Below are 25,857 nucleotides of genomic sequence, written 5' to 3'. Positions count from 1 at the left end.
GGGTCTCTGTGGGTCTCTGTGGGTCTCTATGAGTTTGGGTCTCTGTGGGTCTGTATGGGTCTCTATGGATATGGGTCTCTGTGGGTCTGTGTGGGTCTGTATGGATTTCGGTCTCTGGGTCTCTATGAGTATGGGTCTCTGTGGGTCTGTGTGGTTCTCTATGAGTATGGGTCTCTGTGGGTCTCTGTGGGTCTGTGTGGTTCTCTATGAGTATGGGTCTCTATGAGTATGGGTCTCTGTGTGTCTGTGTGGGTCTCTATGAGTATGGGTCTCTGTGGGTCTCTGTGGGTCTGTGCGGGTCTCTGTGAGTTTGGGTCTCTGCGGGTCTCTGTGGGTCTCTATGAGTATGGGTCTAGTCTCTACGAGTATGGGTCTCTGTGAGTGTGGGTCTCTATGAGTGTGGGTCTCTATGAGTGTGGTTCTGTATGAGTATGGGTCTCTGTGGGTCTCTGTGGGCCTGTGCGGGTCTCTGTGAGTTTGGGTCTCTGCGGGTCTCTGCGGGTGCTCACATTCTCTCGCGGTCCGTTCGCCCTCGAGCCGCGTCGGTGGGTGTCAGCGGGAGAAATTGACGGACGAGAAATTTCCCCCCCGGCGTTTCGCTCGCAAGCGGCTACGCGCGAAACGGCCGTCGCCGCGAGAGGGGGTGAAGCACGCTCACAGAGAGAGAGAGAGAGTTAGAGTGTGGGTCTTTGTGAGTGTGGGTCTCTGTGGGTCTCTGTGAGTATGGGTCTCTATGAGTCTCTATGGGTCTCTATGAGTGTGGGTGTCTGTGAGTCTCTATGAGTGTGGGTCTCTATGAGTGTGGGTCTCTATGAACGTGGGACTCTATGAGACTCCATGGGTCTCTATGAGTCTCTGTGGGTCTCTGTGAGTCTCTATGAGTGTGGGTCTCTGTGGGTCTCTTTGAGTGTGGGTCTCTGTGAGTGTGGGTCTCTGTAAGTGTGGGTCTCTATGAGTGTGGGTCTCTGTGAGTGTGGGTTTCTATAAGTGTGGGTCTCTATGAGTCTCTGTGGGTCTCTGTGAGTCTCTGTGGGTCTCTGTGAGTCTCTATGCGTATGGGTCTCTATGAGTCTCTGTGGGTCTCTATGAGTCTCTGTGGGTCTCTGTGAGTCTCCGTGGGTCTAAATGAGTGTGGGTCTCTGTGAGTGTGGGTCTCTGTGAGTGTGGGTCTCTGTGAGTATGGATCTCTGTGAGTGTGGGTCTCTATGAGTAAGGGTCTCTGTGAGTGTGGGTCTCTGTGGGTCTCTGTGAGTGTGGGTCTCTGTGAGTGTGGGTCTCTGTGAGTCTCTGAGTATGGGTCTCTGTGAGTGTGGGTCTTTGTGAGTGTGGGTCTCTGTGGGTCTCTGTGAGTATGGGTCTCTATGAGTGTGGGTCTCTGTGGGTCTCTGTGAGTGTGGGTCTCTGTGGGTCTCTGTGAGTATGGGTCTCTGTAAGTGTGGGTCTCTGTGGGTCTCTGTGAGTATGGGTCTCTGTGAGTGTGGGTCTCTGTGGGTCTCTATGAGTGTGGGTCTCTGTGAGTATGGGTCTCTGTGGGTCTCTGTGGGTCTCTATGAGTCTCTGTGGGTCTCTATGAGTGTGGGTCTCTGTGAGTGTGGGTCTCTGTGGGTCTCTGTGAGTATGGGTCTCTATGAGTCTATATGGGTCTCTATGAGTGTGGGTCTCTGTGAGTCTCTATGAGTGTGGGTCTCTATGAGTGTGGGTCTCTATGAGTGTGAGACTCTATGAGTCTCCATGGGTCTCTATGAGTCTCTGTGGGTCTCTGTGAGTCTCTATGAGTGTGGGTCTCTGTGGGTCTCTTTGAGTGTGGGTCTCTGTGAGTGTGGATCTCTGTGAGTGTGGGTCTCTATGAGTGTGGGTCTCTGTGAGTGTGGATCTCTATGAGTCTCTGTGGGTCTCTATGAGTCTCTGTGGGTCTCTATGAGTGTGGGTCTCTGTGAGTCTCTATGAGTATGGGTCTCTATGAGTGTGGGTCTCTGTGAGTGTGGGTTTCTATAAGTGTGGGTCTCTATGAGTCTCTGTGGGTCTCTGTGAGTCTCTGTGGGTCTCTGTGAGTCTCTATGCGTATGGGTCTCTATGAGTCTCTGTGGGTCTCTGTGAGTCTCCGTGGGTCTAAATGAGTGTGGGTCTCTGTGAGTGTGGGTCTCTGTGAGTGTGGGTCTCTGTGAGTATGGATCTCTGTGAGTGTGGGTCTCTATGAGTAAGGGTCTCTGTGAGTGTGGGTCTCTGTGAGTCTCTGAGTATGGGTCTCTGTGAGTGTGGGTCTCTGTGAGTGTGGGTCTCTGTGGATCTCTGTGAGTGTGGGTCTCTGTGGGTCTCTGTGAGTGTGGGTCTCTGTGAGTGTGGGTCTCTGTGGGTCTCTGTGAGTGTGGGTCTCTGTGGGTCTCTGTGAGTATGGGTCTCTATGAGTGTGGGTCTCTGTGGGTCTCTGTGAGTGTGGGTCTCTGTGGGTCTCTGTGAGTATGGGTCTCTGTGAGTGTGGGTCTCTGTGGGTCTCTATGAGTATGGGTCTCTGTGAGTATGGGTCTCTGTGGGTCTCTGTGGGTCTCTATGAGTCTCTGTGGGTCTCTATGAGTGTGGGTCTCTGTGAGTGTGGGTCTCTATGAGTCTATATGGGTCTCTATGAGTGTGGGTCTCTGTGAGTCTCTATGAGTGTGGGTCTCTATGAGTGTGGGTCTCTATGAGTGTGGGTCTCTATGAGTGTGGGACTCTATGAGTCTCCATGGGTCTCTATGAGTCTCTGTGGGTCTCTGTGAGTCTCTGTGGGTCTCTGTGAGTCTCTATGCGTATGGGTCTCTATGAGTCTCTGTGGGTCTCTGTGAGTCTCCGTGGGTCTAAATGAGTGTGGGTCTCTGTGAGTGTGGGTCTCTGTGAGTGTGGGTCTCTGTGAGTATGGATCTCTGTGAGTGTGGGTCTCTGTGAGTGTGGGTCTCTGTGAGTGTGGGTCTCTGTGAGTCTCTGAGTATGGGTCTCTGTGAGTGTGGGTCTCTGTGAGTGTGGGTCTCTGTGGATCTCTGTGAGTGTGGGTCTCTGTGGGTCTCTGTGAGTGTGGGTCTCTGTGGGTCTCTGTGAGTATGGGTCTCTATGAGTGTGGGTCTCTGTGGGTCTCTGTGAGTGTGGGTCTCTGTGGGTCTCTGTGAGTATGGGTCTCTGTGAGTGTGGGTCTCTGTGGGTCTCTATGAGTATGGGTCTCTGTGAGTATGGGTCTCTGTGGGTCTCTGTGGGTCTCTATGAGTCTCTGTGGGTCTCTATGAGTGTGGGTCTCTGTGAGTGTGGGTCTCTATGAGTCTATATGGGTCTCTATGAGTGTGGGTCTCTGTGAGTCTCTATGAGTGTGGGTCTCTATGAGTGTGGGTCTCTATGAGTGTGGGTCTCTATGAGTGTGGGACTCTATGAGTCTCCATGGGTCTCTATGAGTCTCTGTGGGTCTCTGTGAGTCTCTATGAGTGTGGGTCTCTGTGGGTCTCTTTGAGTGTGGGTCTCTGTGAGTGTGGGTCTCTGTGAGTGTGGGTCTCTATGAGTGTGGGTCTCTGTGAGTGTGGATCTCTATGAGTCTCAGTGGGTCTCTATGAGTCTCTGTGGGTCTTTGTGATTCTCTGTGGGTCTCTTTGAGTGTGGGTCTCTGTGAGTCTCTGTGTGTATGGGTCTCTGTGAGTTTGGGTCTCTGTGGGTCTCTGTGAGTATTGGTCTCTATGAGTCTCCATGGGTCTGTATGAGTCTCTGTGGGTCTCTTTGAGTGTGGGTCTCTGTGAGTGTGGGTCTCTGTGAGTGTGGGTCTCTATGAGTGTGGGTCTCTGTGAGTGTGGGTCTCTATGAGTCTCTGTGGGTCTGTATGAGTCTCTGTGGGTCTCTTTGAGTCTCTGTGGGTCTCTATGAGTTTGGGTCTCTGAGTATGGGTCTCTGTGAGTATGGGTCTCTGTGTGTCTCTGTGTGTCTCTATGAGTATTGGTCTCTGTGGGTCTCTGTGAGTATGGGTCTCTATGTGTCTCTGTGTGTCTCTATGAGTATGGGTCTCTGTGGGTCTCTATGAGTATGGGTCTCTATGTGTCTCTGTGGGTCTCTATGAGTATGGGTCTCAATGTGTCTCTGTGTGTTTCTATGAGTATGGGTCTCTTTGAGTATGGGTCTCTATGAGTGTGGGTCTCTGTGAGTATGGGTATTTGTAAGTCTCTATGAGTGTGGGTTTCTGTGTGTCTCTATGAGTATGGGTCTCTGTGTGTCTCTATGAGTGTGGGTCTCTGTGTGTCTCTATGAGTGTGGGTCTCTGTGTGTCTCTATGAGTATGGGTCTCTGTGAATATGGGCTCTATGAGTGTGGGTCTCTATGAGTGTGGGTCTATGTGGGACTGTGTGGGTCTCTATGAGTATGGGTCTCTATGGGTATGGGTCTCTGTGGGTCTGTGTGGGTCTGTGTGGGTCTGTGTGGGTCTCTGTGAGTGTGGGTCTCTGTGGGTCTTTGTGGGTCTCTATGTGTATGGGTCTCTGTGGGACTGTATGGGTCTCTATGAGTATGGGTTTCTGTGGGTCTCTGTGGGTCTGTATGGGTCTCTATGGATATGGGTCTCTGTGGGTCTGTGTTGGTCTCTATGAGTATGGGTCTCTGTGGGTCTGTGTGGGTCTCTGTGAGTTTGGGTCTCTGTGGGTCTGTGTGGGTCTCTATGAGTATGGGTCTCTGTGGGACTCTATGGGCCTCTATGAGTATGGGTCTATTTGGTTCTGTATGGGTCTCTATGAGTATGGGTCTCTGTGGGTCTGTGTGGGTCTCTATGAGTTTGGGTCTCTGTGGGTCTGTATGGGTCTCTATGAGTATGGGTCTCTGTGGGTCTGTGTGGGTCTCTATGAGTTTGGGTCTCTGTGGGTCTGTATGGGTCTCTGTGAGTTTGGGTCTCTGTGGGTCTGTGTGGTTCTCTATGAGTATGGGTCTCTGTGGGTCTCTGTGGGTCTGTGTGGTTCTCTATGAGTATGGGTCTCTATGAGTATGGGTCTCTGTGGGTCTGTGTGGGTCTCTATGAGTATGGGTCTCTGTGGGTCTCTGTGGGTCTGTATGGGTCTCTATGAGTATGGGTCTCTGTGGGTCTCTGTGGGTCTCTACGAGTATGGGTCTCTGTGAGTGTGGGTCTCTATGAGTGTGGGTCTCTATGAGTATGGGTCTCTGTGGGTCTCTGTGGGCCTGTGCGGGTCTCTGCGAGTTTGGATCTCTGCGGGTCTCTGCGGGTGCTCACGTTCTCTCGCGGTCCGTTCGCCCTCGAGCCGCGTCGGTGGGTGTCAGCGGGAGAAATTGACGGACGAGGAATTTCCCCCCCGGCGTTTCGCTCGCAAGCGGCTACGCGCGAAACGGCCGTCGCCGCGAGAGGGGGTGAAGCACGCTCACAGAGAGAGAGAGAGAGTTAGAGTGTGGGTCTTTGTGAGTGTGGGTCTCTGTGGGTCTCTGTGAGTATGGGTCTCTATGAGTCTCTATGGGTCTCTATGAGTGTGGGTGTCTGTGAGTCTCTATGAGTGTGGGTCTCTATGAGTGTGGGTCTCTATGAACGTGGGACTCTATGAGACTCCATGGGTCTCTATGAGTCTCTGTGGGTCTCTGTGAGTCTCTATGAGTGTGGGTCTCTGTGGGTCTCTTTGAGTGTGGGTCTCTGTGAGTGTGGGTCTCTGTGAGTGTGGGTCTCTATGAGTGTGGGTCTCTGTGAGTGTGGGTCTCTATGAGTGTCTGTGGGTCTCTATGAGTCTCTGTGGGTCTCTGTGAGTCTCTGTGGGTCTCTATGAGTGTGGGTCTCTGTGAGTCTCTATGAGTATGGGTCTCTATGAGTGTGGGTCTCTGTGAGTGTGGGTTTCTATAAGTGTGGGTCTCTATGAGTCTCTGTGGGTCTCTGTGAGTCTCTGTGGGTCTCTGTGAGTCTCTATGCGTATGGGTCTCTATGAGTCTCTGTGGGTCTCTATGAGTCTCTGTGGGTCTCTGTGAGTCTCCGTGGGTCTAAATGAGTGTGGGTCTCTGTGAGTGTGGGTCTCTGTGAGTGTGGGTCTCTGTGAGTATGGATCTCTGTGAGTGTGGGTCTCTATGAGTAAGGGTCTCTGTGAGTGTGGGTCTCTGTGGGTCTCTGTGAGTGTGGGTCTCTGTGAGTGTGGGTCTCTGTGAGTCTCTGAGTATGGGTCTCTGTGACTGTGGGTCTCTGTGAGTGTGGGTCTCTGTGGATCTCTGTGAGTGTGGGTCTCTGTGGGTCTCTGTGAGTGTGGGTCTCTGTGAGTGTGGGTCTCTGTGGGTCTCTGTGAGTGTGGGTCTCTGTGGGTCTCTGTGAGTATGGGTCTCTATGAGTGTGGGTCTCTGTGGGTCTCTGTGAGTGTGGGTCTCTGTGGGTCTCTGTGAGTATGGGTCTCTGTAAGTGTGGGTCTCTGTGGGTCTCTGTGAGTATGGGTCTCTGTGAGTGTGGGTCTCTGTGGGTCTCTATGAGTGTGGGTCTCTGTGAGTATGGGTCTCTGTGGGTCTCTGTGGGTCTCTATGAGTCTCTGTGGGTCTCTATGAGTGTGGGTCTCTGTGAGTGTGGGTCTCTGTGGGTCTCTGTGAGTATGGGTCTCTATGAGTCTATATGGGTCTCTATGAGTGTGGGTCTCTGTGAGTCTCTATGAGTGTGGGTCTCTATGAGTGTGGGTCTCTATGAGTGTGGGACTCTATGAGTCTCCATGGGTCTCTATGAGTCTCTGTGGGTCTCTGTGAGTCTCTATGAGTGTGGGTCTCTGTGGGTCTCTTTGAGTGTGGGTCTCTGTGAGTGTGGGTCTCTGTGAGTGTGGGTCTCTATGAGTGTGGGTCTCTGTGAGTGTGGATCTCTATGAGTCTCAGTGGGTCTCTATGAGTCTCTGTGGGTCTCTATGATTCTCTGTGGGTCTCTTTGAGTGTGGGTCTCTGTGAGTCTCTGTGTGTATGGGTCTCTGTGAGTATGGGTCTCTGTGGGTCTCTGTGAGTATGGGTCTCTATGAGTCTCCATGGGTCTGTATGAGTCTCTGTGAGTCTCTATGAGTGTGGGTCTCTGTGGGTCTCTTTGAGTGTGGGTCTCTGTGAGCGTGGGTCTCTGTGAGTGTGGGTCTCTATGAGTGTGGGTCTCTGTGAGTGTGGGTCTCTGTGAGTCTCTGTGAGTGTGGGTCTCTATGAGTTTGGGTCTCTGTGAGTATGGGTCTCTGTGAGTATGGGTTTCTGTGAGTATGGGTCTCTGTGTGTCTCTGTGTGTCTCTATGAGTATTGGTCTCTGTGGGTCTCTGTGAGTATGGGTCTCTATGTGTCTCTGTGTGTCTCTATGAGTATGGGTCTCTGTGGGTCTCTATGAGTATGGGTCTCTATGGGTATGGGTCTCTGTGGGTCTGTTTGGGTCTGTGTGGGTCTGTGTGGGTCTCTGTGAGTGTGGGTCTCTGTGGGTCTTTGTGGGTCTCTATGTGTATGGGTCTCTGTGGGACTGTATGGGTCTCTATGAGTATGGGTTTCTGTGGGTCTCTGTGGGTCTGTGTGGGTCTCTATGAGTATGGGTCTCTGTGGGTCTGTGTTGGTCTCTATGAGTATGGGTCTCTGTGGGTCTGTATGGGTCTCTATGGATATGGGTCTCTGTGGGTCTGTGTGGGTCTCTGTGAGTTTGGGTCTCTGTGGGTCTGTGTGGGTCTCTATGAGTGGGTCTCTGTTGGTCTGTATGGGCCTCTATGGATATGGGTCTATATGGGTCCGTGTGGGTCTCTATGAGTATGGGTCTCTGTGGGTCTGCGTGGGTCTCTATGAGTATGGGTCTCTGTGGGACTCTATGGGCCTCTATGAGTATGGGTCTATTTGGTTCTGTATGGGTCTCTATGAGTATGGGTCTCTATGAGTATGGGTCTCTGTGGGTCTCTGTGGGTCTCTATGAGTTTGGGTCTCTGTGGGTCTGTATGGGTCTCTATGAGTATGGGTCTCTGTGGGTCTGTGTGGGTCTCTATGAGTTTGGGTCTCTGTGGGTCTGTATGGGTCTGTATGGATTTCGGTCTCTGGGTCTCTATGAGTATGGGTCTCTGTGGGTCTGTGTGGTTCTCTATGAGTATGGGTCTCTGTGGGTCTCTGTGGGTCTGTGTGGGTCTCTGTGAGTATGGGTCTCTATGAGTATGGGTCTCTGTGGGTCTGTGTGGGTCTCTATGAGTATGGGTCTCTGTGGGTCTCTGTGGGTCTGTGTGGGTCTCTGTGAGTTTGGGTCTCTGCGGGTCTCTGTGGGTCTCTATGAGTATGGGTCTCTGTGGGTCTCTACGAGTATGGGTCTCTGTGAGTGTGGGTCTCTATGAGTGTGGGTCTCTATGAGTGTGGTTCTGTATGAGTATGGGTCTCTGTGGGTCTCTGTGGGCCTGTGCGGGTCTCTGTGAGTTTGGGTCTCTGCGGGTCTCTGCGGGTGCTCACATTCTCTCGCGGTCCGTTCGCCCTCGAGCCGCGTCGGTGGGTGTCAGCGGGAGAAATTGACGGACGAGAAATTTCCCCCCCCGGCTTTTCGCTCGCAAGCGGCTACGCGCTAAACGGCCGTCGCCGCGAGAGGGGGTGAAGCACGCTCACAGAGAGAGAGAGAGTTAGAGTGTGGGTCTTTGTGAGTGTGGGTCTCTGTGGGTCTCTGTGAGTATGGGTCTCTATGAGTCTCTATGGGTCTCTATGAGTGTGGGTGTCTGTGAGTCTCTATGAGTGTGGGTCTCTATGAGTGTGGGTCTCTATGAACGTGGGACTCTTTGAGACTCCATGGGTCTCTATGAGTCTCTGTGGGTCTCTGTGAGTCTCTATGAGTGTGGGTCTCTGTGGGTCTCTTTGAGTGTGGGTCTCTGTGAGTGTGGGTCTCTGTGAGTGTGGGTCTCTATGAGTGTGGGTCTCTGTGAGTGTGGGTCTCTATGAGTGTCTGTGGGTCTCTATGAGTCTCTGTGGGTCTCTGTGAGTCTCTGTGGGTCTCTATGAGTGTGGGTCTCTGTGAGTCTCTATGAGTATGGGTCTCTATGAGTGTGGGTCTCTGTGAGTGTGGGTTTCTATAAGTGTGGGTCTCTATGAGTCTCTGTGGGTCTCTCTGAGTCTCTGTGGGTCTCTGTGAGTCTCTATGCGTATGGGTCTCTATGAGTCTCTGTGGGTCTCTATGAGTCTCTGTGGGTCTCTGTGAGTCTCCGTGGGTCTAAATGAGTGTGGGTCTCTGTGAGTGTGGGTCTCTGTGAGTGTGGGTCTCTGTGAGTATGGATCTCTGTGAGTGTGGGTCTCTATGAGTAAGGGTCTCTGTGAGTGTGGGTCTCTGTGGGTCTCTGTGAGTGTGGGTCTCTGTGAGTGTGGGTCTCTGTGAGTCTCTGAGTATGGGTCTCTGTGAGTGTGGGTCTCTGTGAGTGTGGGTCTCTGTGGATCTCTGTGAGTGTGGGTCTCTGTGGGTCTCTGTGAGTGTGGGTCTCTGTGAGTGTGGGTCTCTGTGGGTCTCTGTGAGTGTGGGTCTCTGTGGGTCTCTGTGAGTATGGGTCTCTATGAGTGTGGGTCTCTGTGGGTCTCTGTGAGTGTGGGTCTCTGTGGGTCTCTGTGAGTATGGGTCTCTGTGAGTGTGGGTCTCTGTGGGTCTCTATGAGTGTGGGTCTCTGTGAGTATGGGTCTCTGTGGGTCTCTGTGGGTCTCTATGAGTCTCTGTGGGTCTCTATGAGTGTGGGTCTCTGTGAGTGTGGGTCTCTGTGGGTCTCTGTGAGTATGGGTCTCTATGAGTCTATATGGGTCTCTATGAGTGTGGGTCTCTGTGAGTCTCTATGAGTGTGGGTCTCTATGAGTGTGGGTCTCTATGAGTGTGGGACTCTATGAGTCTCCATGGGTCTCTATGAGTCTCTGTGGGTCTCTGTGAGTCTCTATGAGTGTGGGTCTCTGTGGGTCTCTTTGAGTGTGGGTCTCTGTGAGTGTGGGTCTCTGTGAGTGTGGGTCTCTATGAGTGTGGGTCTCTGTGAGTGTGGATCTCTATGAGTCTCTGTGGGTCTCTATGAGTCTCTGTGGGTCTCTATGAGTGTGGGTCTCTGTGAGTCTCTATGAGTATGGGTCTCTATGAGTGTGGGTCTCTGTGAGTGTGGGTTTCTATAAGTGTGGGTCTCTATGAGTCTCTGTGGGTCTCTGTGAGTCTCTGTGGGTCTCTGTGAGTCTCTATGCGTATGGGTCTCTATGAGTCTCTGTGGGTCTCTGTGAGTCTCCGTGGGTCTAAATGAGTGTGGGTCTCTGTGAGTGTGGGTCTCTGTGAGTGTGGGTCTCTGTGAGTATGGATCTCTGTGAGTGTGGGTCTCTATGAGTAAGGGTCTCTGTGAGTGTGGGTCTCTGTGGGTCTCTGTGAGTGTGGGTCTCTGTGAGTGTGGGTCTCTGTGAGTCTCTGAGTATGGGTCTCTGTGAGTGTGGGTCTCTGTGAGTGTGGGTCTCTGTGGATCTCTGTGAGTGTGGGCCTCTGTGGGTCTCTGTGAGTGTGGGTCTCTGTGAGTGTGGGTCTCTGTGGGTCTCTGTGAGTGTGGGTCTCTGTGGGTCTCTGTGAGTATGGGTCTCTATGAGTGTGGGTCTCTGTGGGTCTCTGTGAGTGTGGGTCTCTGTGGGTCTCTGTGAGTATGGGTCTCTGTGAGTGTGGGTCTCTGTGGGTCTCTATGAGTATGGGTCTCTGTGAGTATGGGTCTCTGTGGGTCTCTGTGGGTCTCTATGAGTCTCTGTGGGTCTCTATGAGTGTGGGTCTCTGTGAGTGTGGGTCTCTGTGGGTCTCTGTGAGTATGGGTCTCTATGAGTCTATATGGGTCTCTATGAGTGTGGGTCTCTGTGAGTCTCTATGAGTGTGGGTCTCTATGAGTGTGGGTCTCTATGAGTGTGGGACTCTATGAGTCTCCATGGGTCTCTATGAGTCTCTGTGGGTCTCTGTGAGTCTCTATGAGTGTGGGTCTCTGTGGGTCTCTTTGAGTGTGGGTCTCTGTGAGTGTGGGTCTCTGTGAGTGTGGGTCTCTATGAGTGTGGGTCTCTGTGAGTGTGGATCTCTATGAGTCTCAGTGGGTCTCTATGAGTCTCTGTCGGTCTCTGTGATTCTCTGTGGGTCTCTTTGAGTGTGGGTCTCTGTGAGTCTCTGTGTGTATGGGTCTCTGTGAGTATGGGTCTCTGTGGGTCTCTGTGAGTATGGGTCTCTATGAGTCTCCATGGGTCTGTATGAGTCTCTGTGAGTCTCTATGAGTGTGGGTCTCTGTGGGTCTCTTTGAGTGTGGGTCTCTGTGAGTGTGGGTCTCTGTGAGTGTGGGTCTCTATGAGTGTGGGTCTCTGTGAGTGTGGGTCTCTATGAGTCTCTGTGGGTCTGTATGAGTCTCTGTGGGTCTCTTTGAGTCTCTGTGGGTCTCTATGAGTTTGGGTCTCTGTGAGTATGGGTCTCTGTGAGTATGGGTCTCTGTGTGTCTCTGTGTGTCTCTATGAGTATTGGTCTCTGTGGGTCTCTGTGAGTATGGGTCTCTATGTGTCTCTGTGTGTCTCTATGAGTATGGGTCTCTGTGGGTCTCTATGAGTATGGGTCTCTATGTGTCTCTGTGGGTCTCTATGAGTATGGGTCTCAATGTGTCTCTGTGTGTTTCTATGAGTATGTATCTCTTTGAGTATGGGTCTCTATGAGTGTGGGTCTCTGTGAGTATGGGTATTTGTAAGTCTCTATGAGGGTGGGTTTCTGTGTGTCTCTATGAGTATGGGTCTCTGTGTGTCTCTATGAGTGTGGGTCTCTGTGTGTCTCTATGAGTGTGGGTCTCTGTGTGTCTCTATGAGTATGGGTCTCTGTGAATATGGGCTCTATGAGTGTGGGTCTCTATGAGTGTGGGTCTATGTGGGACTGTGTGGGTCTCTATGAGTATGGGTCTCTATGGGTATGGGTCTCTGTGGGTCTGTGTGGGTCTGTGTGGGTCTGTGTGGGTCTCTGTGAGTGTGGGTCTCTGTGGGTCTTTGTGGGTCTCTATGTGTATGGGTCTCTGTGGGACTGTATGGGTCTCTATGAGTATGGGTTTCTGTGAGTCTCTGTGGGTCTGTATGGGTCTCTATGGATATGGGTCTCTGTGGGTCTGTGTTGGTCTCTATGAGTATGGGTCTCTGTGGGTCTGTGTGGGTCTCTGTGAGTTTGGGTCTCTGTGGGTCTGTGTGGGTCTCTATGAGTATGGGTCTCTGTGGGACTCTATGGGCCTCTATGAGTATGGGTCTATTTGGTTCTGTATGGGTCTCTATGAGTATGGGTCTCTGTGGGTCTGTGTGGGTCTCTATGAGTTTGGGTCTCTGTGGGTCTGTATGGGTCTCTATGAGTATGGGTCTCTGTGGGTCTGTGTGGGTCTCTATCAGTTTGGGTCTCTGTGGGTCTGTATGGGTCTCTATGAGTATGGGTCTCTGTGGGTCTGTGTGGGTCTCTATGAGTTTGGGTCTCTGTGGGTCTGTATGGGTCTCTGTGAGTTTGGGTCTCTGTGGGTCTGTGTGGTTCTCTATGAGTATGGGTCTCTGTGGGTCTCTGTGGGTCTGTGTGGTTCTCTATGAGTATGGGTCTCTATGAGTATGGGTCTCTGTGGGTCTGTGTGGGTCTCTATGAGTATGGGTCTCTGTGGGTCTGTGTGGGTCTCTATGAGTTTGGGTCTCTGTGGGTCTGTATGGGTCTCTATGAGTATGGGTCTCTGTGGGTCTGTGTGGGTCTCTATGAGTTTGGGTCTCTGTGGGTCTGTATGGGTCTCTGTGAGTTTGGGTCTCTGTGGGTCTGTGTGGTTCTCTATGAGTATGGGTCTCTGTGGGTCTCTGTGGGTCTGTGTGGTTCTCTATGAGTATGGGTCTCTATGAGTATGGGTCTCTGTGGGTCTGTGTGGGTCTCTATGAGTATGGGTCTCTGTGGGTCTCTGTGGGTCTCTACGAGTATGGGTCTCTGTGAGTGTGGGTCTCTATGAGTGTGGGTCTCTATGAGTGTGGTTCTGTATGAGTATGGGTCTCTGTGGGTCTCTGTGGGCCTGTGCGGGTCTCTGTGAGTTTGGGTCTCTGCGGGTCTCTGCGGGTGCTCACATTCTCTCGCGGTCCGTTCGCCCTCGAGCCGCGTCGGTGGGTGTCAGCGGGAGAAATTGACGGACGAGAAATTTCCCCCCCCGGCGTTTCGCTCGCAAGCGGCTACGCGCGAAACGGCCGTCGCCGCGAGAGGGGGTGAAGCACGCTCACGGAGAGAGAGAGAGAGTGAGAGAGTGAGAGAGAGAGAGAGTGAGAGAGCGAAGGTATACTAACGGGAGATTCGACAGTGTCCTCGGGCGCCTTTTGCCGCAAATATCTCCGGAATCAACGGAGGGCGGGGGGGGTGGTAGGGGGCCACGACAACAAGTGGCTCCCCTTTCTAAATCTAGCGCTCGTAACGTTGAGATTGCGGTGGGTGGGTGGGTGAGTGGTGGTGGGTGGTGGTGGTGGTTAGTGGGTGGTGGGTGGTTGGGTGAGTGGTGTGGGGGGGGCAGGGTTCGGGGTGCTTGGTCACGACGCTGGCACCTGGGCGGAAAGGCGCTTTGTCCGGATCGGCTCAGCAACAGCGGCGCGCGATGGCTACCATCGCTATCTGGTGTGTTGGGAATAGGTTTTTAACCCCTTTTTAACTGGCACAAGAACTGACGCCTTTATTCAAGAAGGCATCGTGTCTGCAATAACCACAACACAAGCAGTCAAAATGCATCGCAAAAAAAAAGACAACTCTGATAATAATAATAATTGGCACTGTCCTTGAATTTGATTGGTCCACACCAGAGACGTCTTTTCTTAGAGCCCTTTAGTCTCTCCATTGGTGTTGGACCAGAAGACGCCAAAAGGCGTACAACTCAAAAACAGCGCACTATCAGAGTTATTGAGGTGCTCGGGGTGAGCATTTACATTATGAGACCTCCTTTGCCAGTAACAAGATATAGGAATAGGTTTTTACCCTTTTAACTGGCACAAAAACTGACACCTTTATTCAAGGCATCGTGTCTGCAATAACCACAACACAAGCAGTCAAAATGCAACACAAAAAAGACAACTCTGATAATAATAATTGGCACTGTCCTTGAATTTGATTTGTCCACACCAGAGACGGCTTTTCTTAGAGCCCTTTAGTCTCTCCATTGGTGTTGGACCAGAAGATGCCAAAAGGCGTACAACTCAAAAACAGCGCACTATCAGAGTTATTGAGGTGCTCGGGGTGAGCATTTACATTATGAGACCTCCTTTGCCAGTAACAAGATATAGGAATAGGTTTTTACCCTTTTAACTGGCACAAAAACTGACACCTTTATTCAAGGCATCGTGTCTGCAATAACCACAACACAAGCACTCAAAATGCAACACAAAAAAGAAGACATCTCTGATAATGATATTGGCACGGTCCTTGAATTTGATTGGTCCACACCAGAGACGTCTTTTCTTAGAGCCCTTTAGTCTCTCCACTGGTGTTGGACCAGAAGACTCCAAAAGGCGTACAACTAAAAAACAGCGCACTATCAGAGTTATTGAGGTGCTCGGGGTGAGCATTTACATTATGAGACCTCCTTTGCCAGTAACAAGATATAGGAATAGGTTTTTACCCTTTTAACTGGCACAAAAACTGACACCTTTATTCAAGGCATCGTGTCTGCAATAACCACAACACAAGCAGTCAAAATGCATCGCAAAAAAAAAGACAACTCTGATAATAATAATAATAATTGGCACTGTCCTTGAATTTGATTGGTCCACACCAGAGACGTCTTTTCTTAGAGCCCTTTAGTCTCTCCACTGGTGTTGGCCCAGAAGACGCCAAAAGGCATACAACTCAAAAACAGCGCACCATCAGAGTTATTGAGGTGCTCGGGGTGAGCATTTACATTATGATACCTCCTTTGCCAGTAACAAGATATAGGAATAGGTTTTTACCCTTTTAACTGGCACAAAAACTGACACCTTTATTCAAGGCATCATGTTTGCAATAACCACAACACAAGCAGTCAAAATGCAAAACAAAAAAAAGACAACTCTGATAATGATAATAATTGGCACTGTCCTTGAATTTGATTGGTCCACACCAGAGACGGCTTTTCTAAGAGCCTAGTCTCCACTGGTGTTGGACCAGAAGACGCCAAAAGGCGTCACACAACTCAAAAACAGCGCACTATCAGAGTTATTGAGGTGCTCGGGTTGAGCATTTACATTATGAGACCTCCTTTGCCAGTGACAAGATATAGGAATAGGTTTTTAACCCTTTTAACTGGCACAAAAACTGACACCGGTTCAGATGCAATTTCATCGTTTCCCTCCCCTCCCCCCCCCCCCCCCCCCCCCGGGATTTCTGTGATACCACGGGCCGGGTTTGGTCAGCGGTCAAGGTGGCCGCTGACCGCCACGCCCGTCGCTCCCCACCCGCGCCACCAACCCCCGCCCGCGCCACATTAACCAGCCACAACAACAACTACACCACAACGCTTGCCCCAGGCCATGTGCACCTTGAGGCCACGCGAAGTGTCGAACGCCCGCCGGCAGGGAGGTCACGGGGCAGGCCCAAACCACGCCGTTCCGGCATCGGCGCATCATCCACACCGCATCGCGGATGCACGCCGGGCGCAAGCAAGAACGTCTGCTGGACTACGCAGTGACGGACCGGCGGATGCGGGGCCCACGTCCTTGACGCCCAAGGAAACTACCGTGGAGCTGATCTGCCCACCGACCATAGAACTTGCCGTCTGTAAAGGCGCGCCTTTGCCGTTCTTCCGCTCCGGTTGGTGGGCGTGTAACGCCCAGGACCGCATTCAAACCCACGGTGGCCTGGTCTCGGCTAGCTGACGAAAGTTTGCAAGCGAGAATTTCGTCGTCGCCTGCGGCTGGGGTTGGCATCGTCCCCCCCACACTCCCTCCTGATGTCGAGGGTGAATGAGGGCGAGGTTTAGGACTGTGACTCATGCAGCTGCAATGGCTGCTCTGGGTACGCGGTCCAGACCTCCCCAGAGACCCTGGCTGACAGAGGAGGTGTTCAGGATGGTTGAGAAAAAGCGACAGGCCCACTGTCATCGGCTACAGCATCCGACGTCGGAGAATGAGGAGGCTTACCGCAGCCTTCGCTCGGAGGTTCGGAGAGCCGTGAGGCGCTGCAAGGATGGGTGGTGGTAGCGGGTTGCTGAGGAGATGGAGTCTGCCTCAGTGGCCGGCGATCACAAATCGTTCTTTAACTCCATCAAAAAAGTAACCTGCAGCGCCACACCTATCACCATCGTTATGGGGAAAGAACGGTGATCCAATCTCCGTCCCACCAGGAACAGGTTCGCAGATTTGCCGTGCGTTTCTGTGAGGTCCTGGGGGACGGGAAATCCCTCGGCCTGGATAACAGCATGGCACAAAGTGGGGATGACCCTGCTCAGGTTCAGCAGCGTCATTCCCAAATATTGGAGGAAGAAGTCACCCCCTGTGAGTGGCTGGCTGAGGTGCCATCTTCTTTGGTTCTATTCGGTAAAGTCACGTAGGTAAAAAAAATTAAACAGCAAAAATCACGACGTTTCGGCCACAACACAAGTAGCCTTCTTCAGGTAAAGGAACAGAACTGTCGGGACGACAGAGCTTCAGTGAACGCTGCTAAAATTCGTGGCGTCTTTTTAAGCTGGGTGAGAGAAGTGAGGCACCTTGACAAAGGAGTTTACATATCAAAAAGGAGAATTTAGCATTGAAATAGCTGAGGGATCAGCTTGTGACTGGTCGCAGAAATGGCTATGTTAAAGTCAAAGCCTACACATCCACAGAGGCACCTAGTACAAATCAAACAGGAGAATTTAGCATTGAAATAGCTGAGGGATTAGCTTGTGACTGGTCGCAGAAATGGCTATGTTAAAGTCAAAGCCTACACATCCACAGAGGCACCTAGTACAAATCAAACAGGAGGATTTAGCATTGAAATAGCTGAGGGATTAGCTTGTGACTGGTCACAGAAATGGCTATGTTAAAGTCAAAGCCTACACATCCACAGAGGCACCTAGTACAAATCAAACAGGATAATTTCGCATTGAAATAGCTGAGGGATTAGCTTGTGACTGGTCACAGAAATGGCTATGTTAAAGTCAAAGCCTACACATCCACGGAGGCACCTTAGTACAAATCAAACAGGGGAATTTAGCATTGAAATACCTGAGGGATTAGCTTGTGACTGGTCACAGAAATGGCTATGTTAAAGTCAAAGCCTACACATCCACAGAGGCACCTAGTACAAATCAAACAGGAGAATTTAGCATTGAAATAGCTGAGGGATTAGCTTGTGACTGGTCACAGAAATAGCTATGTTAAAGTCAAAGCCTACACATCCACAGAGGCAACTAGTACAAATCAAACAGGATAATTTCGCATTGAAATAGCTGAGGGATTAGCTTGCGACTGGTCACAGAAATGGCTATGTTAAAGTCAAAGCCTACACATCCACAGAGGCACCTTAGTACCAATCAAACAGGAGAATTTAGCATTGAAATAGCTGAGGGATTAGCTTGTGACTGGTCACAGAAATGGCTATGTTAAAGTCAAAGCCTACACATCCACAGAGGCACCTTGTACAAATCAAACAGGAGAATTTAGCATTGAAATAGCTGAGGGATTAGCTTGTGTCTGGTCACAGAAATCGCTATGTTAAAGTCAAAGCCTACACATCCACATAGGCACCTAGTACAAATCAAACAGGAGAATGTAGCATTGAAATAGCTGAGGGATTAGCTTGTGACTGGTCACAGAAATCGCTATGTTAAAGTCAAAGCCTACACATCCACATAGGCACCTAGTACAAATCAAACAGGATAATGTAGCATTGAAATAGCTGAGGGATTAGCTTGTGACTGGTCACAGAAATGGCTATGTTAAAGTCAAAGCCTACACATCCACAGAGGCACCTTAGTACCAATCAAACAGGAGAATTTAGCATTGAAATAGCTGAGGGATTAGCTTGTGACTGGTCACAGAAATGGCTATGTTAAAGTCAAAGCCTACACATCCACAGAGGCACCTTGTACAAATCAAACAGGAGAATTTATCATTGAAATAGCTGAGGGATTAGCTTGTGACTGGTCACAGAAACCGCTATGTTAAAGTCAAAGCCTACACATCCACATAGGCACCTAGTACAAATCAAACAGGAGAATGTAGCATTGAAATAGCTGAGGGATTTGCTTGTGACTGGTCACAGAAATGGCTATGTTAAAGTCAAAGCCTACACATCCACAGAGGCACCTAGTATAAATCAAACAGGAGAATTTAGCATTGAAATAGCTGAGGGATTAGCTTGTGACTGGTCACAGAAATGGCTACGTTAAAGTCAAAGCCTACACATCCACAGAGGCACCTAGTACAAATCAAACAGGAGAATTTAGCATTGAAATAGCTGAGGGATTAGCTTGTGACTGGTCACAGAAATGGCTACGTTAAAGTCAAAGCCTACACATCCACAGAGGCACCTTAGTACAAATCAAACAGGAGAATTTAGCATTGAAATAGCTGAGGGATTAGCCTGTGACTGGTCACAGAAATGGCAATGTTAAGCTTAAAAAGACGCCACGAATCTTAGCGGCGTTCATTGAAGCTCTGTCGTCCCGATGGTTCTGTTCCTTCACCTGAAGAAGGCCGCTTGTGTTGTGGCCGAAACGTCGTTATTTTTGTTGTTTCATATATTTTTTTACCTACGTAGTGACTTTACCGAATAGAACCACAGAGTGTGGATCCTTGCAGTCACCAAATCTTCAAATCTAGAGTTGATGTGCCATCTGTTAGAAGAAGTACTGAAGGCGATCCGGAGTCTTGAGACCGGGGACAGGCACCGGGCAGAGACGATCTCCCAAGCGAAATGCTGACAATGTTATTGATCGAGTGTGGGTCTCTGTGGGTCTCTGTGAGTGTGGGTCTTTGTGGGTCTCTGTGAGTGTGGGTCTCTGTGGGTCTCTGTGGGTCTCTATGAGTATGGGTCTCTGTGAGTGTGGGTCTCTGTGAGTGTGGGTCTCTGTGAGTATGGGTCTCTATGAGTGTGGGTCTCTATGAGTATGGGTCTCTGTGAGTGTGGGTCTCTATGAGTATGGGTCTCTATGAGTGTGGGTCTCTGTGGGTCTCTATGGGTCTCTGTGAGTGTGGGTCTCTGTGTGTCTCTGTGGGTCTCTATGAGTGTGGGTCTCTGTGGGTCTGTGTGTGTCTCTGTGGGTCTCTGTGGGTCTGTGTGGGTCTCTGTGGGTCTCTATGAGTATAGGTCTCAGTCGGTCTCTGTGGGTCTCTGTGGGTCTCTATGAGTATGTGTCTCTGTGGGTCTCTGTGGGTCTCTATGAGTATGGGTCTCTGTGTGTCTCTGTGGGTCTCTATGAGTATGGGTCTCTGTGGGTCTCTGTGAGTGTGGGTCTCTGTGGGTCTCTATGGGTCTCTGTGAGTGGGGGTCTCTGTGGGTCTCTGTGGGTCTCTATGAGTATGGGTCTCTGTGAGTGTGGGTCTCTGTGAGTGTGGGTCTCTGTGAGTATGGGTCTCTATGAGTGTGGGTCTCTGTGAGTGTGGGTCTCTGTGAGTATGGGTCTCTATGAGTATGGGTCTCTATGAGTGTGGGTCTCTGTGAGTGTGGGTCTCTGTGAGTATGGGTCTCTATGAGTGTGGGTCTCTGTGAGTGTGGGTCTCTGTGAGTATGGGTCTCTATGAGTGTAGGTCTCTATGAGTATGGGTCTCTGTGGGTCTGTATGGGTCTCTATGGATATGGGTCTCTGTTGGTCTGTATGGGCCTCTATGGATATGGGTCTATGTGGGTCTGTGTGGGTCTCTATGAGTATGGGTCTCTGTGGGTCTCTGTGGGTCTCTATGAATATGGGTCTCTGTGAGTGTGGGTCTCTGTGAGTGTGGGTCTCTGTGAGTATGGGTCTCTATGAGTGTGGGTCTCTGTGAGTGTGGGTCTCTGTGAGTATGGGTCTCTGTGAGTATGGGTCTCTATGAGTGTGGGTCTCTATGAGTATGGGTCTCTGTGGGTCTCTATGAGTGTGGGTCTCTATGAGTATGGGTCTCTATGAGTGTGGGTCTCTGTGAGTATGGGTCTCTGTGGGTATGGGTCTCTATGAGTGTGGGTCTCTGTGAGTATGGGTCTCTGTGAGTGTGGGTCTCTGTGAGTATGGGTCTCTGTGAGTATGGGTCTCTGTGAGTGTGGGTCTCTATGAGTATGGGTCTCTGTGAGTGTGGGTCTCTATGAGTATGGGTCTCTGTGAGTGTGGGTCTCTGTGAGTATGGGTCTCTGTGAGTATGGGTCTCTGTGAGTATGGGTCTCTATGAGTATGGGTCTCTGTGAGTGTGGGTCTCTATGAGTATGGGTCTCTGTGAGTATGGGTCTCTATGAGTATGGGTCTCTGTGAGTATGGGTATCTGTGAGTGTGGGTCTCGGTGTGTCTCTGTGGGTCTCTATGAGTATTGGTCTCTGTGGGTCTGTGTGTGTCTCTGTGGGTCTGTGTGGGTCTCTATGAGTGTGGGTCTCTGTGGGTCTCTATGAGTGGGTCTCTGTGGGTCTCTGTGAGTTTGGGTCTCTGTGTGTCTCTGTGTGTCTCTGTGGGTCAGTGTGGGTCTCTGTGGGTCTCTAAGAGTATGGGTCTCTGTGTGTCTCTGTGTGTCTCTGTGTGTCTCTGTGGGTCTCTGTGTGTCTCTATGAGTGTGTGTCTCTGTGTGTCTCTGTGTGTCTCTGTGTGTCTGACGTTCCGCACCACCACCCTTCGCTCTGCGTCCGCAGGCTCCGAGGAGAGGGACTCCACCTCATGCTGCGTCTGCGTCCTCGCGAACCCCGCGGACTGCATGGCCCTGCTGGATGAGGGCAGCCGCGAATGTCCGGGTAGGACGGATGTCCGCACCCCACACACACACACGTGGCCACGGTGATGTCACGTGGTGCTATGGTGATGTCACAATGTCCCCACACACACACGTGGCCACGGTGATGTCACGTGTGTGTGTGGTGATGTCACAATGTCCCCCCACACACACACACACGTGGCCACGGTGATGTCACGTGGTGCTGTGATGTCACAATGTCCCCACACACACACGTGGCCACGGTGATGTCACGCGTGTGTGTGGTGATGTCACAATGTCCTCACACACACACACACGTGGCCGCGGTGATGTCACGTGGTGTGTGTGGTGATGTCACAATGTCCCCACACACACACACGTGGCCACGGTAATGTCACGTGTGTGTGTGTGGTGATGTCACAATGTCCCAACACACACACACACACGTGGCCGCGGTGATGTCACGTGTGTGTGTGGTGATGTCACAATGTCCCCACACACACACACGTGGCCACGGTGATGTCACGTGTGTGTGTGGTGATGTCACAATGTCCACACACACACACACATGTTGCCGCGGTGATGTCACGTGTGTGTGCGGTGATGTCACAATGTCCCCACACACACGTGGCCGCGGTGATGTCACGTGTGTGTGTGGTGATGTCACAATGTCCCCACACACACACACACACACGTTGCCGCGGTGATGTCACGTGTGTGTGTGGTGATGTCACAATGTCCCCACACACACACACACACACGTTGCCGCGGTGATGTCACGTGTGTGTGTGGTGATGTCACAATGTCCCCATACACACACACACGTGGCCGCGGTGATGTCACGTGGTGTGTGCGGTGATGTCACAATGTCCCCACACACACAAACACGTGGCCACGGTGATGTCACGTGGTGCTGTGGTGATGTCACAATGTCCCCACACACACACACACACGTGGCCACGGTGACGTCACGTGTGTGTGGTGATGTCACAATGTCCCCACACACACACACGTGGCCGCGGTGATGTCACGTGGTGCTGTGATGTCACAATGTCCCCACACACACACACACACGTGGCCGCGGTGATGTCACGTGGTGTGTGCGGTGATGTCACAATGTCCCCACACACACACACACACGTGTCCGCGGTGATGTCACGTGTGTGTGCGGTGATGTCACAATGTCTCCACCCCACACACACACGTGGCTGCGGTGATGTCACGTGGTGCTGTGATGTCACAATGTCCCCACACACACACGTGGCCACGGTGATGTCACGTGTGTGTGTGGTGATGTCACAATGTCCCCACACACACACACACGTGGCTGCGGTGATGTCACGTGGTGTGTGTGGTGATGTCACAATGTCCCCACACACACACACACACGTGGCCGCGGTGATGTCACGTGTGTGTGTGGTGATGTCACAATGTCCCCCCACACACACACACACGTGGCCGCGGTGATGTCACGTGGTGCTGTGATGTCACAATGTCCCCACACACACACGTGGCCATGGTGATGTCACGTGTGTGTGTGGTGATGTCACAATGGCCCGACACACACACACACACACGTGGCCGCGGTGATGTCACGTGGTGTGTGTGGTGATGTCACAATGTCCCCACACACACACACACACGTGGCCGCGGTGATGTCACGTGTGTGTGTGGTGATGTCACAATGTCCCCCCACACACACACACACGTGGCCGCGGTGATGTCACGTGGTGCTGTGATGTCACAATGTCCACACACACAAACACGTGGCCACGGTGATGTCACGTGTGTGTGTGGTGATGTCACAATGTCCCCACACACACACACACACACGTGGCCGCGGTGATGTCACGTGGTGCTGTGATGTCACAATGTCCCAACACACACATACACGTGGCCGCGGTGATGTCACGTGTGTGTGTGGTGATGTCACAATGTCCACACACACACACACGTGGCCACGGTGATTCACGTGTGTGTGTGGTGATGTCACAATGTCCCCACACACACACACGTGGCCACGGTGATGTCACAATGTCCCTCCACTCTCTCCTCCCCTCTCACACTCCCCCTCCACCCCCCTCCCCTCCCCCCTCCCTCCCCCTCTCTCCCCCCTTCCCCCTCCCTCCCCCCTCCCTTCCCTCTCTCCCTCCCCTCCCCCCTCCCTCCCCCCTCCCTCCCCCCTCTCTCCCCCTTCCCCTCCCACCCCTCCCCCCTCCCTCACCCTCCCTCCCCCCTCCCTCTCCCCTCTCTCCCCCCTCCCTTCCCCCTCCCTTCCCCCCTCCCTCCACCCTCCCTCCCCCCTCCCCTCCCCCCTCCCCCCCCTCCCCCCTCCCCCCTCCCTCCCCCGTCCCCCTCCCCCCTCTCTCCCCCCTCCCCTCTCTCTCCCCCCTCCCCCCTCTCTCCCCCCCTCCCCCCTCCCTCTCCCCTCTCTCCCCCTTCTCTCCCCCTCCCCCCTCTCTCCCCCGCCCTCCCCCCTCCCTCCCTCCCCCTTCTCTCCCCTCTCCCCCCTCTCTCACCCCTCCCTCCCCCTTCTCTCCCCCCTCTCTCCCCCCTCCCTCCCCCCTCTCTCACCCCTCCCTCCCCCTCTCTCCCCCCGCCCTCCCCCCTCCCTCCCCCCTCCCTCCCCCCTCTCTCACCCCCTCCCTCCCCCTTCTCTCCCCCTCCCTCCCCCCTCCCTCCCCCTCTCTCCCCCCCCCTCCCCCCTCCCTCCCCCCTCCTCCCCCCCTCCCCCTCCCCCCTCCCTCACCCCTCCCTCTCCCCTCTCTCCCCCCTCCCTTCCCCCTCCCTCCCCCCTCCCTCCCCCCTCCCTCCCCCCTCCCTCCCCCTCCCCTCTTCCTCCCCTCCCTCCCCCGTCCCCTCTCTCCCCCCCTCCCCTCTCTCTCCCCTCCCTCCCCCTCTCTCCCCCCTCCCCCCTCCCTCTCCCCTCTCTCCCCCTTCTCTCCCCCCTCCGCCCTCTCTCCCCCCGCCCTCCCCCCTCCCTCCCCCTCCCTCCCCTCTCCCTCCCCCCTCTCTCACCCCTCCCTCCCCCTCTCCTCCCCCCTCCCCTCTCTCTCCCCCTCCCCCCTCTCTCCCCCCTCCCCCCTCTCTCACCCCTCCCTCCCCCTTCTTTCCCCCCCTCTCTCCCCCCTCCCTCCCCCTCTCTCACCCCTCCCTCCCCCTTCTCTCCCCACTCCCTCCCTCCCCCCTCCCTCCCCCCTCCCTCCCCCTCTCCCCTCCCCCCTCCCTCCCCCCTCCCTCCATCCCCCCTCCCTCCCCGCTCCCTCCCCCTTCCCTCCCCCCCTCTCTCCACGCCCTCCCCCCTCCCTCCCCCCTCCCCCTTCCCTCTCCCCTCCCTCCCCCCTCCCCCCTCCCTCCCCCTCCCTCCCCCCTCTCTCCCCCCTCCCTCCCCCCTCCCTCCCCCCTCCCTCCCCCCTCCCGCCCTCCCCCCTCCCTCCCCCCTCCCTCCCCCCTCCCTCCCCCCTCTCTCACCCCTCCCTCCCCCCTCCCGCCCTCCCCCCTCCCTCCCCCTCCCTCCCCCCCTCTCTTCCCCCTCCCCCTCCCTCCCCCCTCCCTCCCCCCTCCCTCCCCCCTCCCGCCCTCCCCCCTCCCTCCCCCCTCCCTCCCCCTCTCTTCCCCCTCCCCCTCCCTCCCCCCTCCCTCCCCCCTCTCTCCTCCCCTCTCTCCCCCTCCCTCCCCCCTCCCTCCCCCCTCCCGCCCTCCCCCCTCCCCCCTCCCTCCCCCTCTCTCCCCCCTCTCTCCCCCTTCTCTCCCCCCTCTCTCCCCCCTCTCTCCCCCCTCTCCCCCCCCCTCCCCCCTCCCGCCTCCCCCCTCCCTCCCCCCTCCCTCCCCCCTCCCTCCCCCCTCTCTCCCCCCTCTCTCCCCCCTCCCTACCCCTCCCGCCCTCCCCCCTCCCCTCCCCCCTCCCTCCCCCCTCTCTCCCCCCTCCCTCCCCCCTCCCGCCCTCCCCCCTCCCTCCCCCCTCCCTCCCCCTCTCTTCCCCCTCTCTCCCCCCTCCCTCCCCCCTCCCCCTCCCCCTCCCTCCCCCCTCCCTCCCCCCTCTCTCCCCCCTCCCTCCCCCTCCCTCCCCCTCCCGCCCTCCCCCCTCCCCCCCCCTCCCTCCCCCCTCTCTCACCCCTCCCTCCCCCCTCTCTCCCCCCGCCCTCCCACCTCCCTCCCCCTCTCCACCCCTCCTCCCCCCTCCCTCCCTCTCTCCCCACCCCTCCCCTCCCCCCTCTCCCCCCCTCCCCCCCGTCCCCCCTCCCTCCCCCTCTCTCCCCCCTCCTTCCCCCCTCCCTCCCCCCTCCCTCACCCCTCCCCTCCTCCCCCCTTCTCCCCCCTCCCTTCCCCCTCCCTCCCCCCTCCCTCCCCCCTCCCCCCTCCTCCCCCTACCCCCTCCCTCCCCCGCCCCCTCCCCCCTCTCTCCCCCCTCCCCTCTCTCTCCCCCTCCCTCCCCCCTCTCCCCCCTCCCTCTCCCCTCTCCCCCCCTCTCTCCCCCCTCCCTCCCCCTCCTCCCCCTCTCTCCCCCCCTCCCTCCCCCCTCCCTCCCCCCTCCCGCCCTCCCCCCTCCTCCCCCCTCCCTCCCCCCTCTCTCACCCCTCCCTCCCCCCTCTCTCCCCCCGCCCTCCCACCTCCCTCCCCCCTCCCTCCCCCCTCTCACCCTCCCTCCCCCTTCTCTCCCCACTCCCTCCCCCCTCCCTCCCCCTCTCTCCCCCTCCCCCCTCCGTCCCCCCTCCCTCCCCCTCTCTCCCCCCTCCCTTCCCCCCTCCCTCCCCCTCCCTCACCCCTCCCCCCTCCCTCTCCCCTGTCTCCCCCCTCCCTTCCCCCTCCCTCCCCCTCCCTCCCCCCTCCCCCCTCCCTCCCCCCTACCCCCTCCCTCCCCCGTCCCCTCCCCCCTCTCTCCCCCCTCCCCTCTCTCTCCCCCTCCCTCCCCCTCTCTCCCCCCTCCCCTCCCCTCTCTCCCCCCTCTCTCCCCCCTCCCCTCCCCCCTCCCTCCCTCCCCCCTCCCTCCCCCTCCCTCCCCCCTCCCCTCCCCCCTCCCTCCCCCTCCCTCCCTCCCCCTCCCCTCCCTTCCCCTTCACTCCCTCCACCTCACCCCACCCCTCCCCTACCCCCTCCCCCCTCCCTCCCCCCTCCTCTCCC

The 25,857-nt window shown here is 54.5% G+C and overlaps 1 protein-coding gene across 1 annotated transcript in view; it reads left to right on the top strand.

Annotated features, from left to right (window-relative positions):
• The window catches only part of LOC116936845 (carnosine synthase 1), a 65,998-nt gene extending 43,197 nt beyond the window's left edge, over positions 1 to 22,801 (top strand). Inside the window, exon 3 of the mRNA XM_076059013.1 lies at positions 20,678 to 22,801. Within this exon, the coding sequence (XP_075915128.1) occupies positions 20,678 to 20,823 (146 nt within the window). The 3' untranslated portion in view covers positions 20,824 to 22,801. The remainder of the gene's footprint in view (positions 1 to 20,677) is intronic.
• Positions 22,802 to 25,857: the final 3,056 nt, after the last annotated feature.

This window comes from Petromyzon marinus (genome assembly GCF_048934315.1).
Source record: "Petromyzon marinus isolate PM22_M1 ecotype Great Lakes invasive population chromosome 84 unlocalized genomic scaffold, UKy_Petmar_22M1.pri1.0 chr84_unloc.1, whole genome shotgun sequence".
Lineage (NCBI taxonomy): Eukaryota > Metazoa > Chordata > Hyperoartia > Petromyzontiformes > Petromyzontidae > Petromyzon > Petromyzon marinus.
The sequence above is the reverse complement of the archived record's forward strand: the minus strand, read 5'-3'. Positions and strand labels throughout refer to the sequence as shown.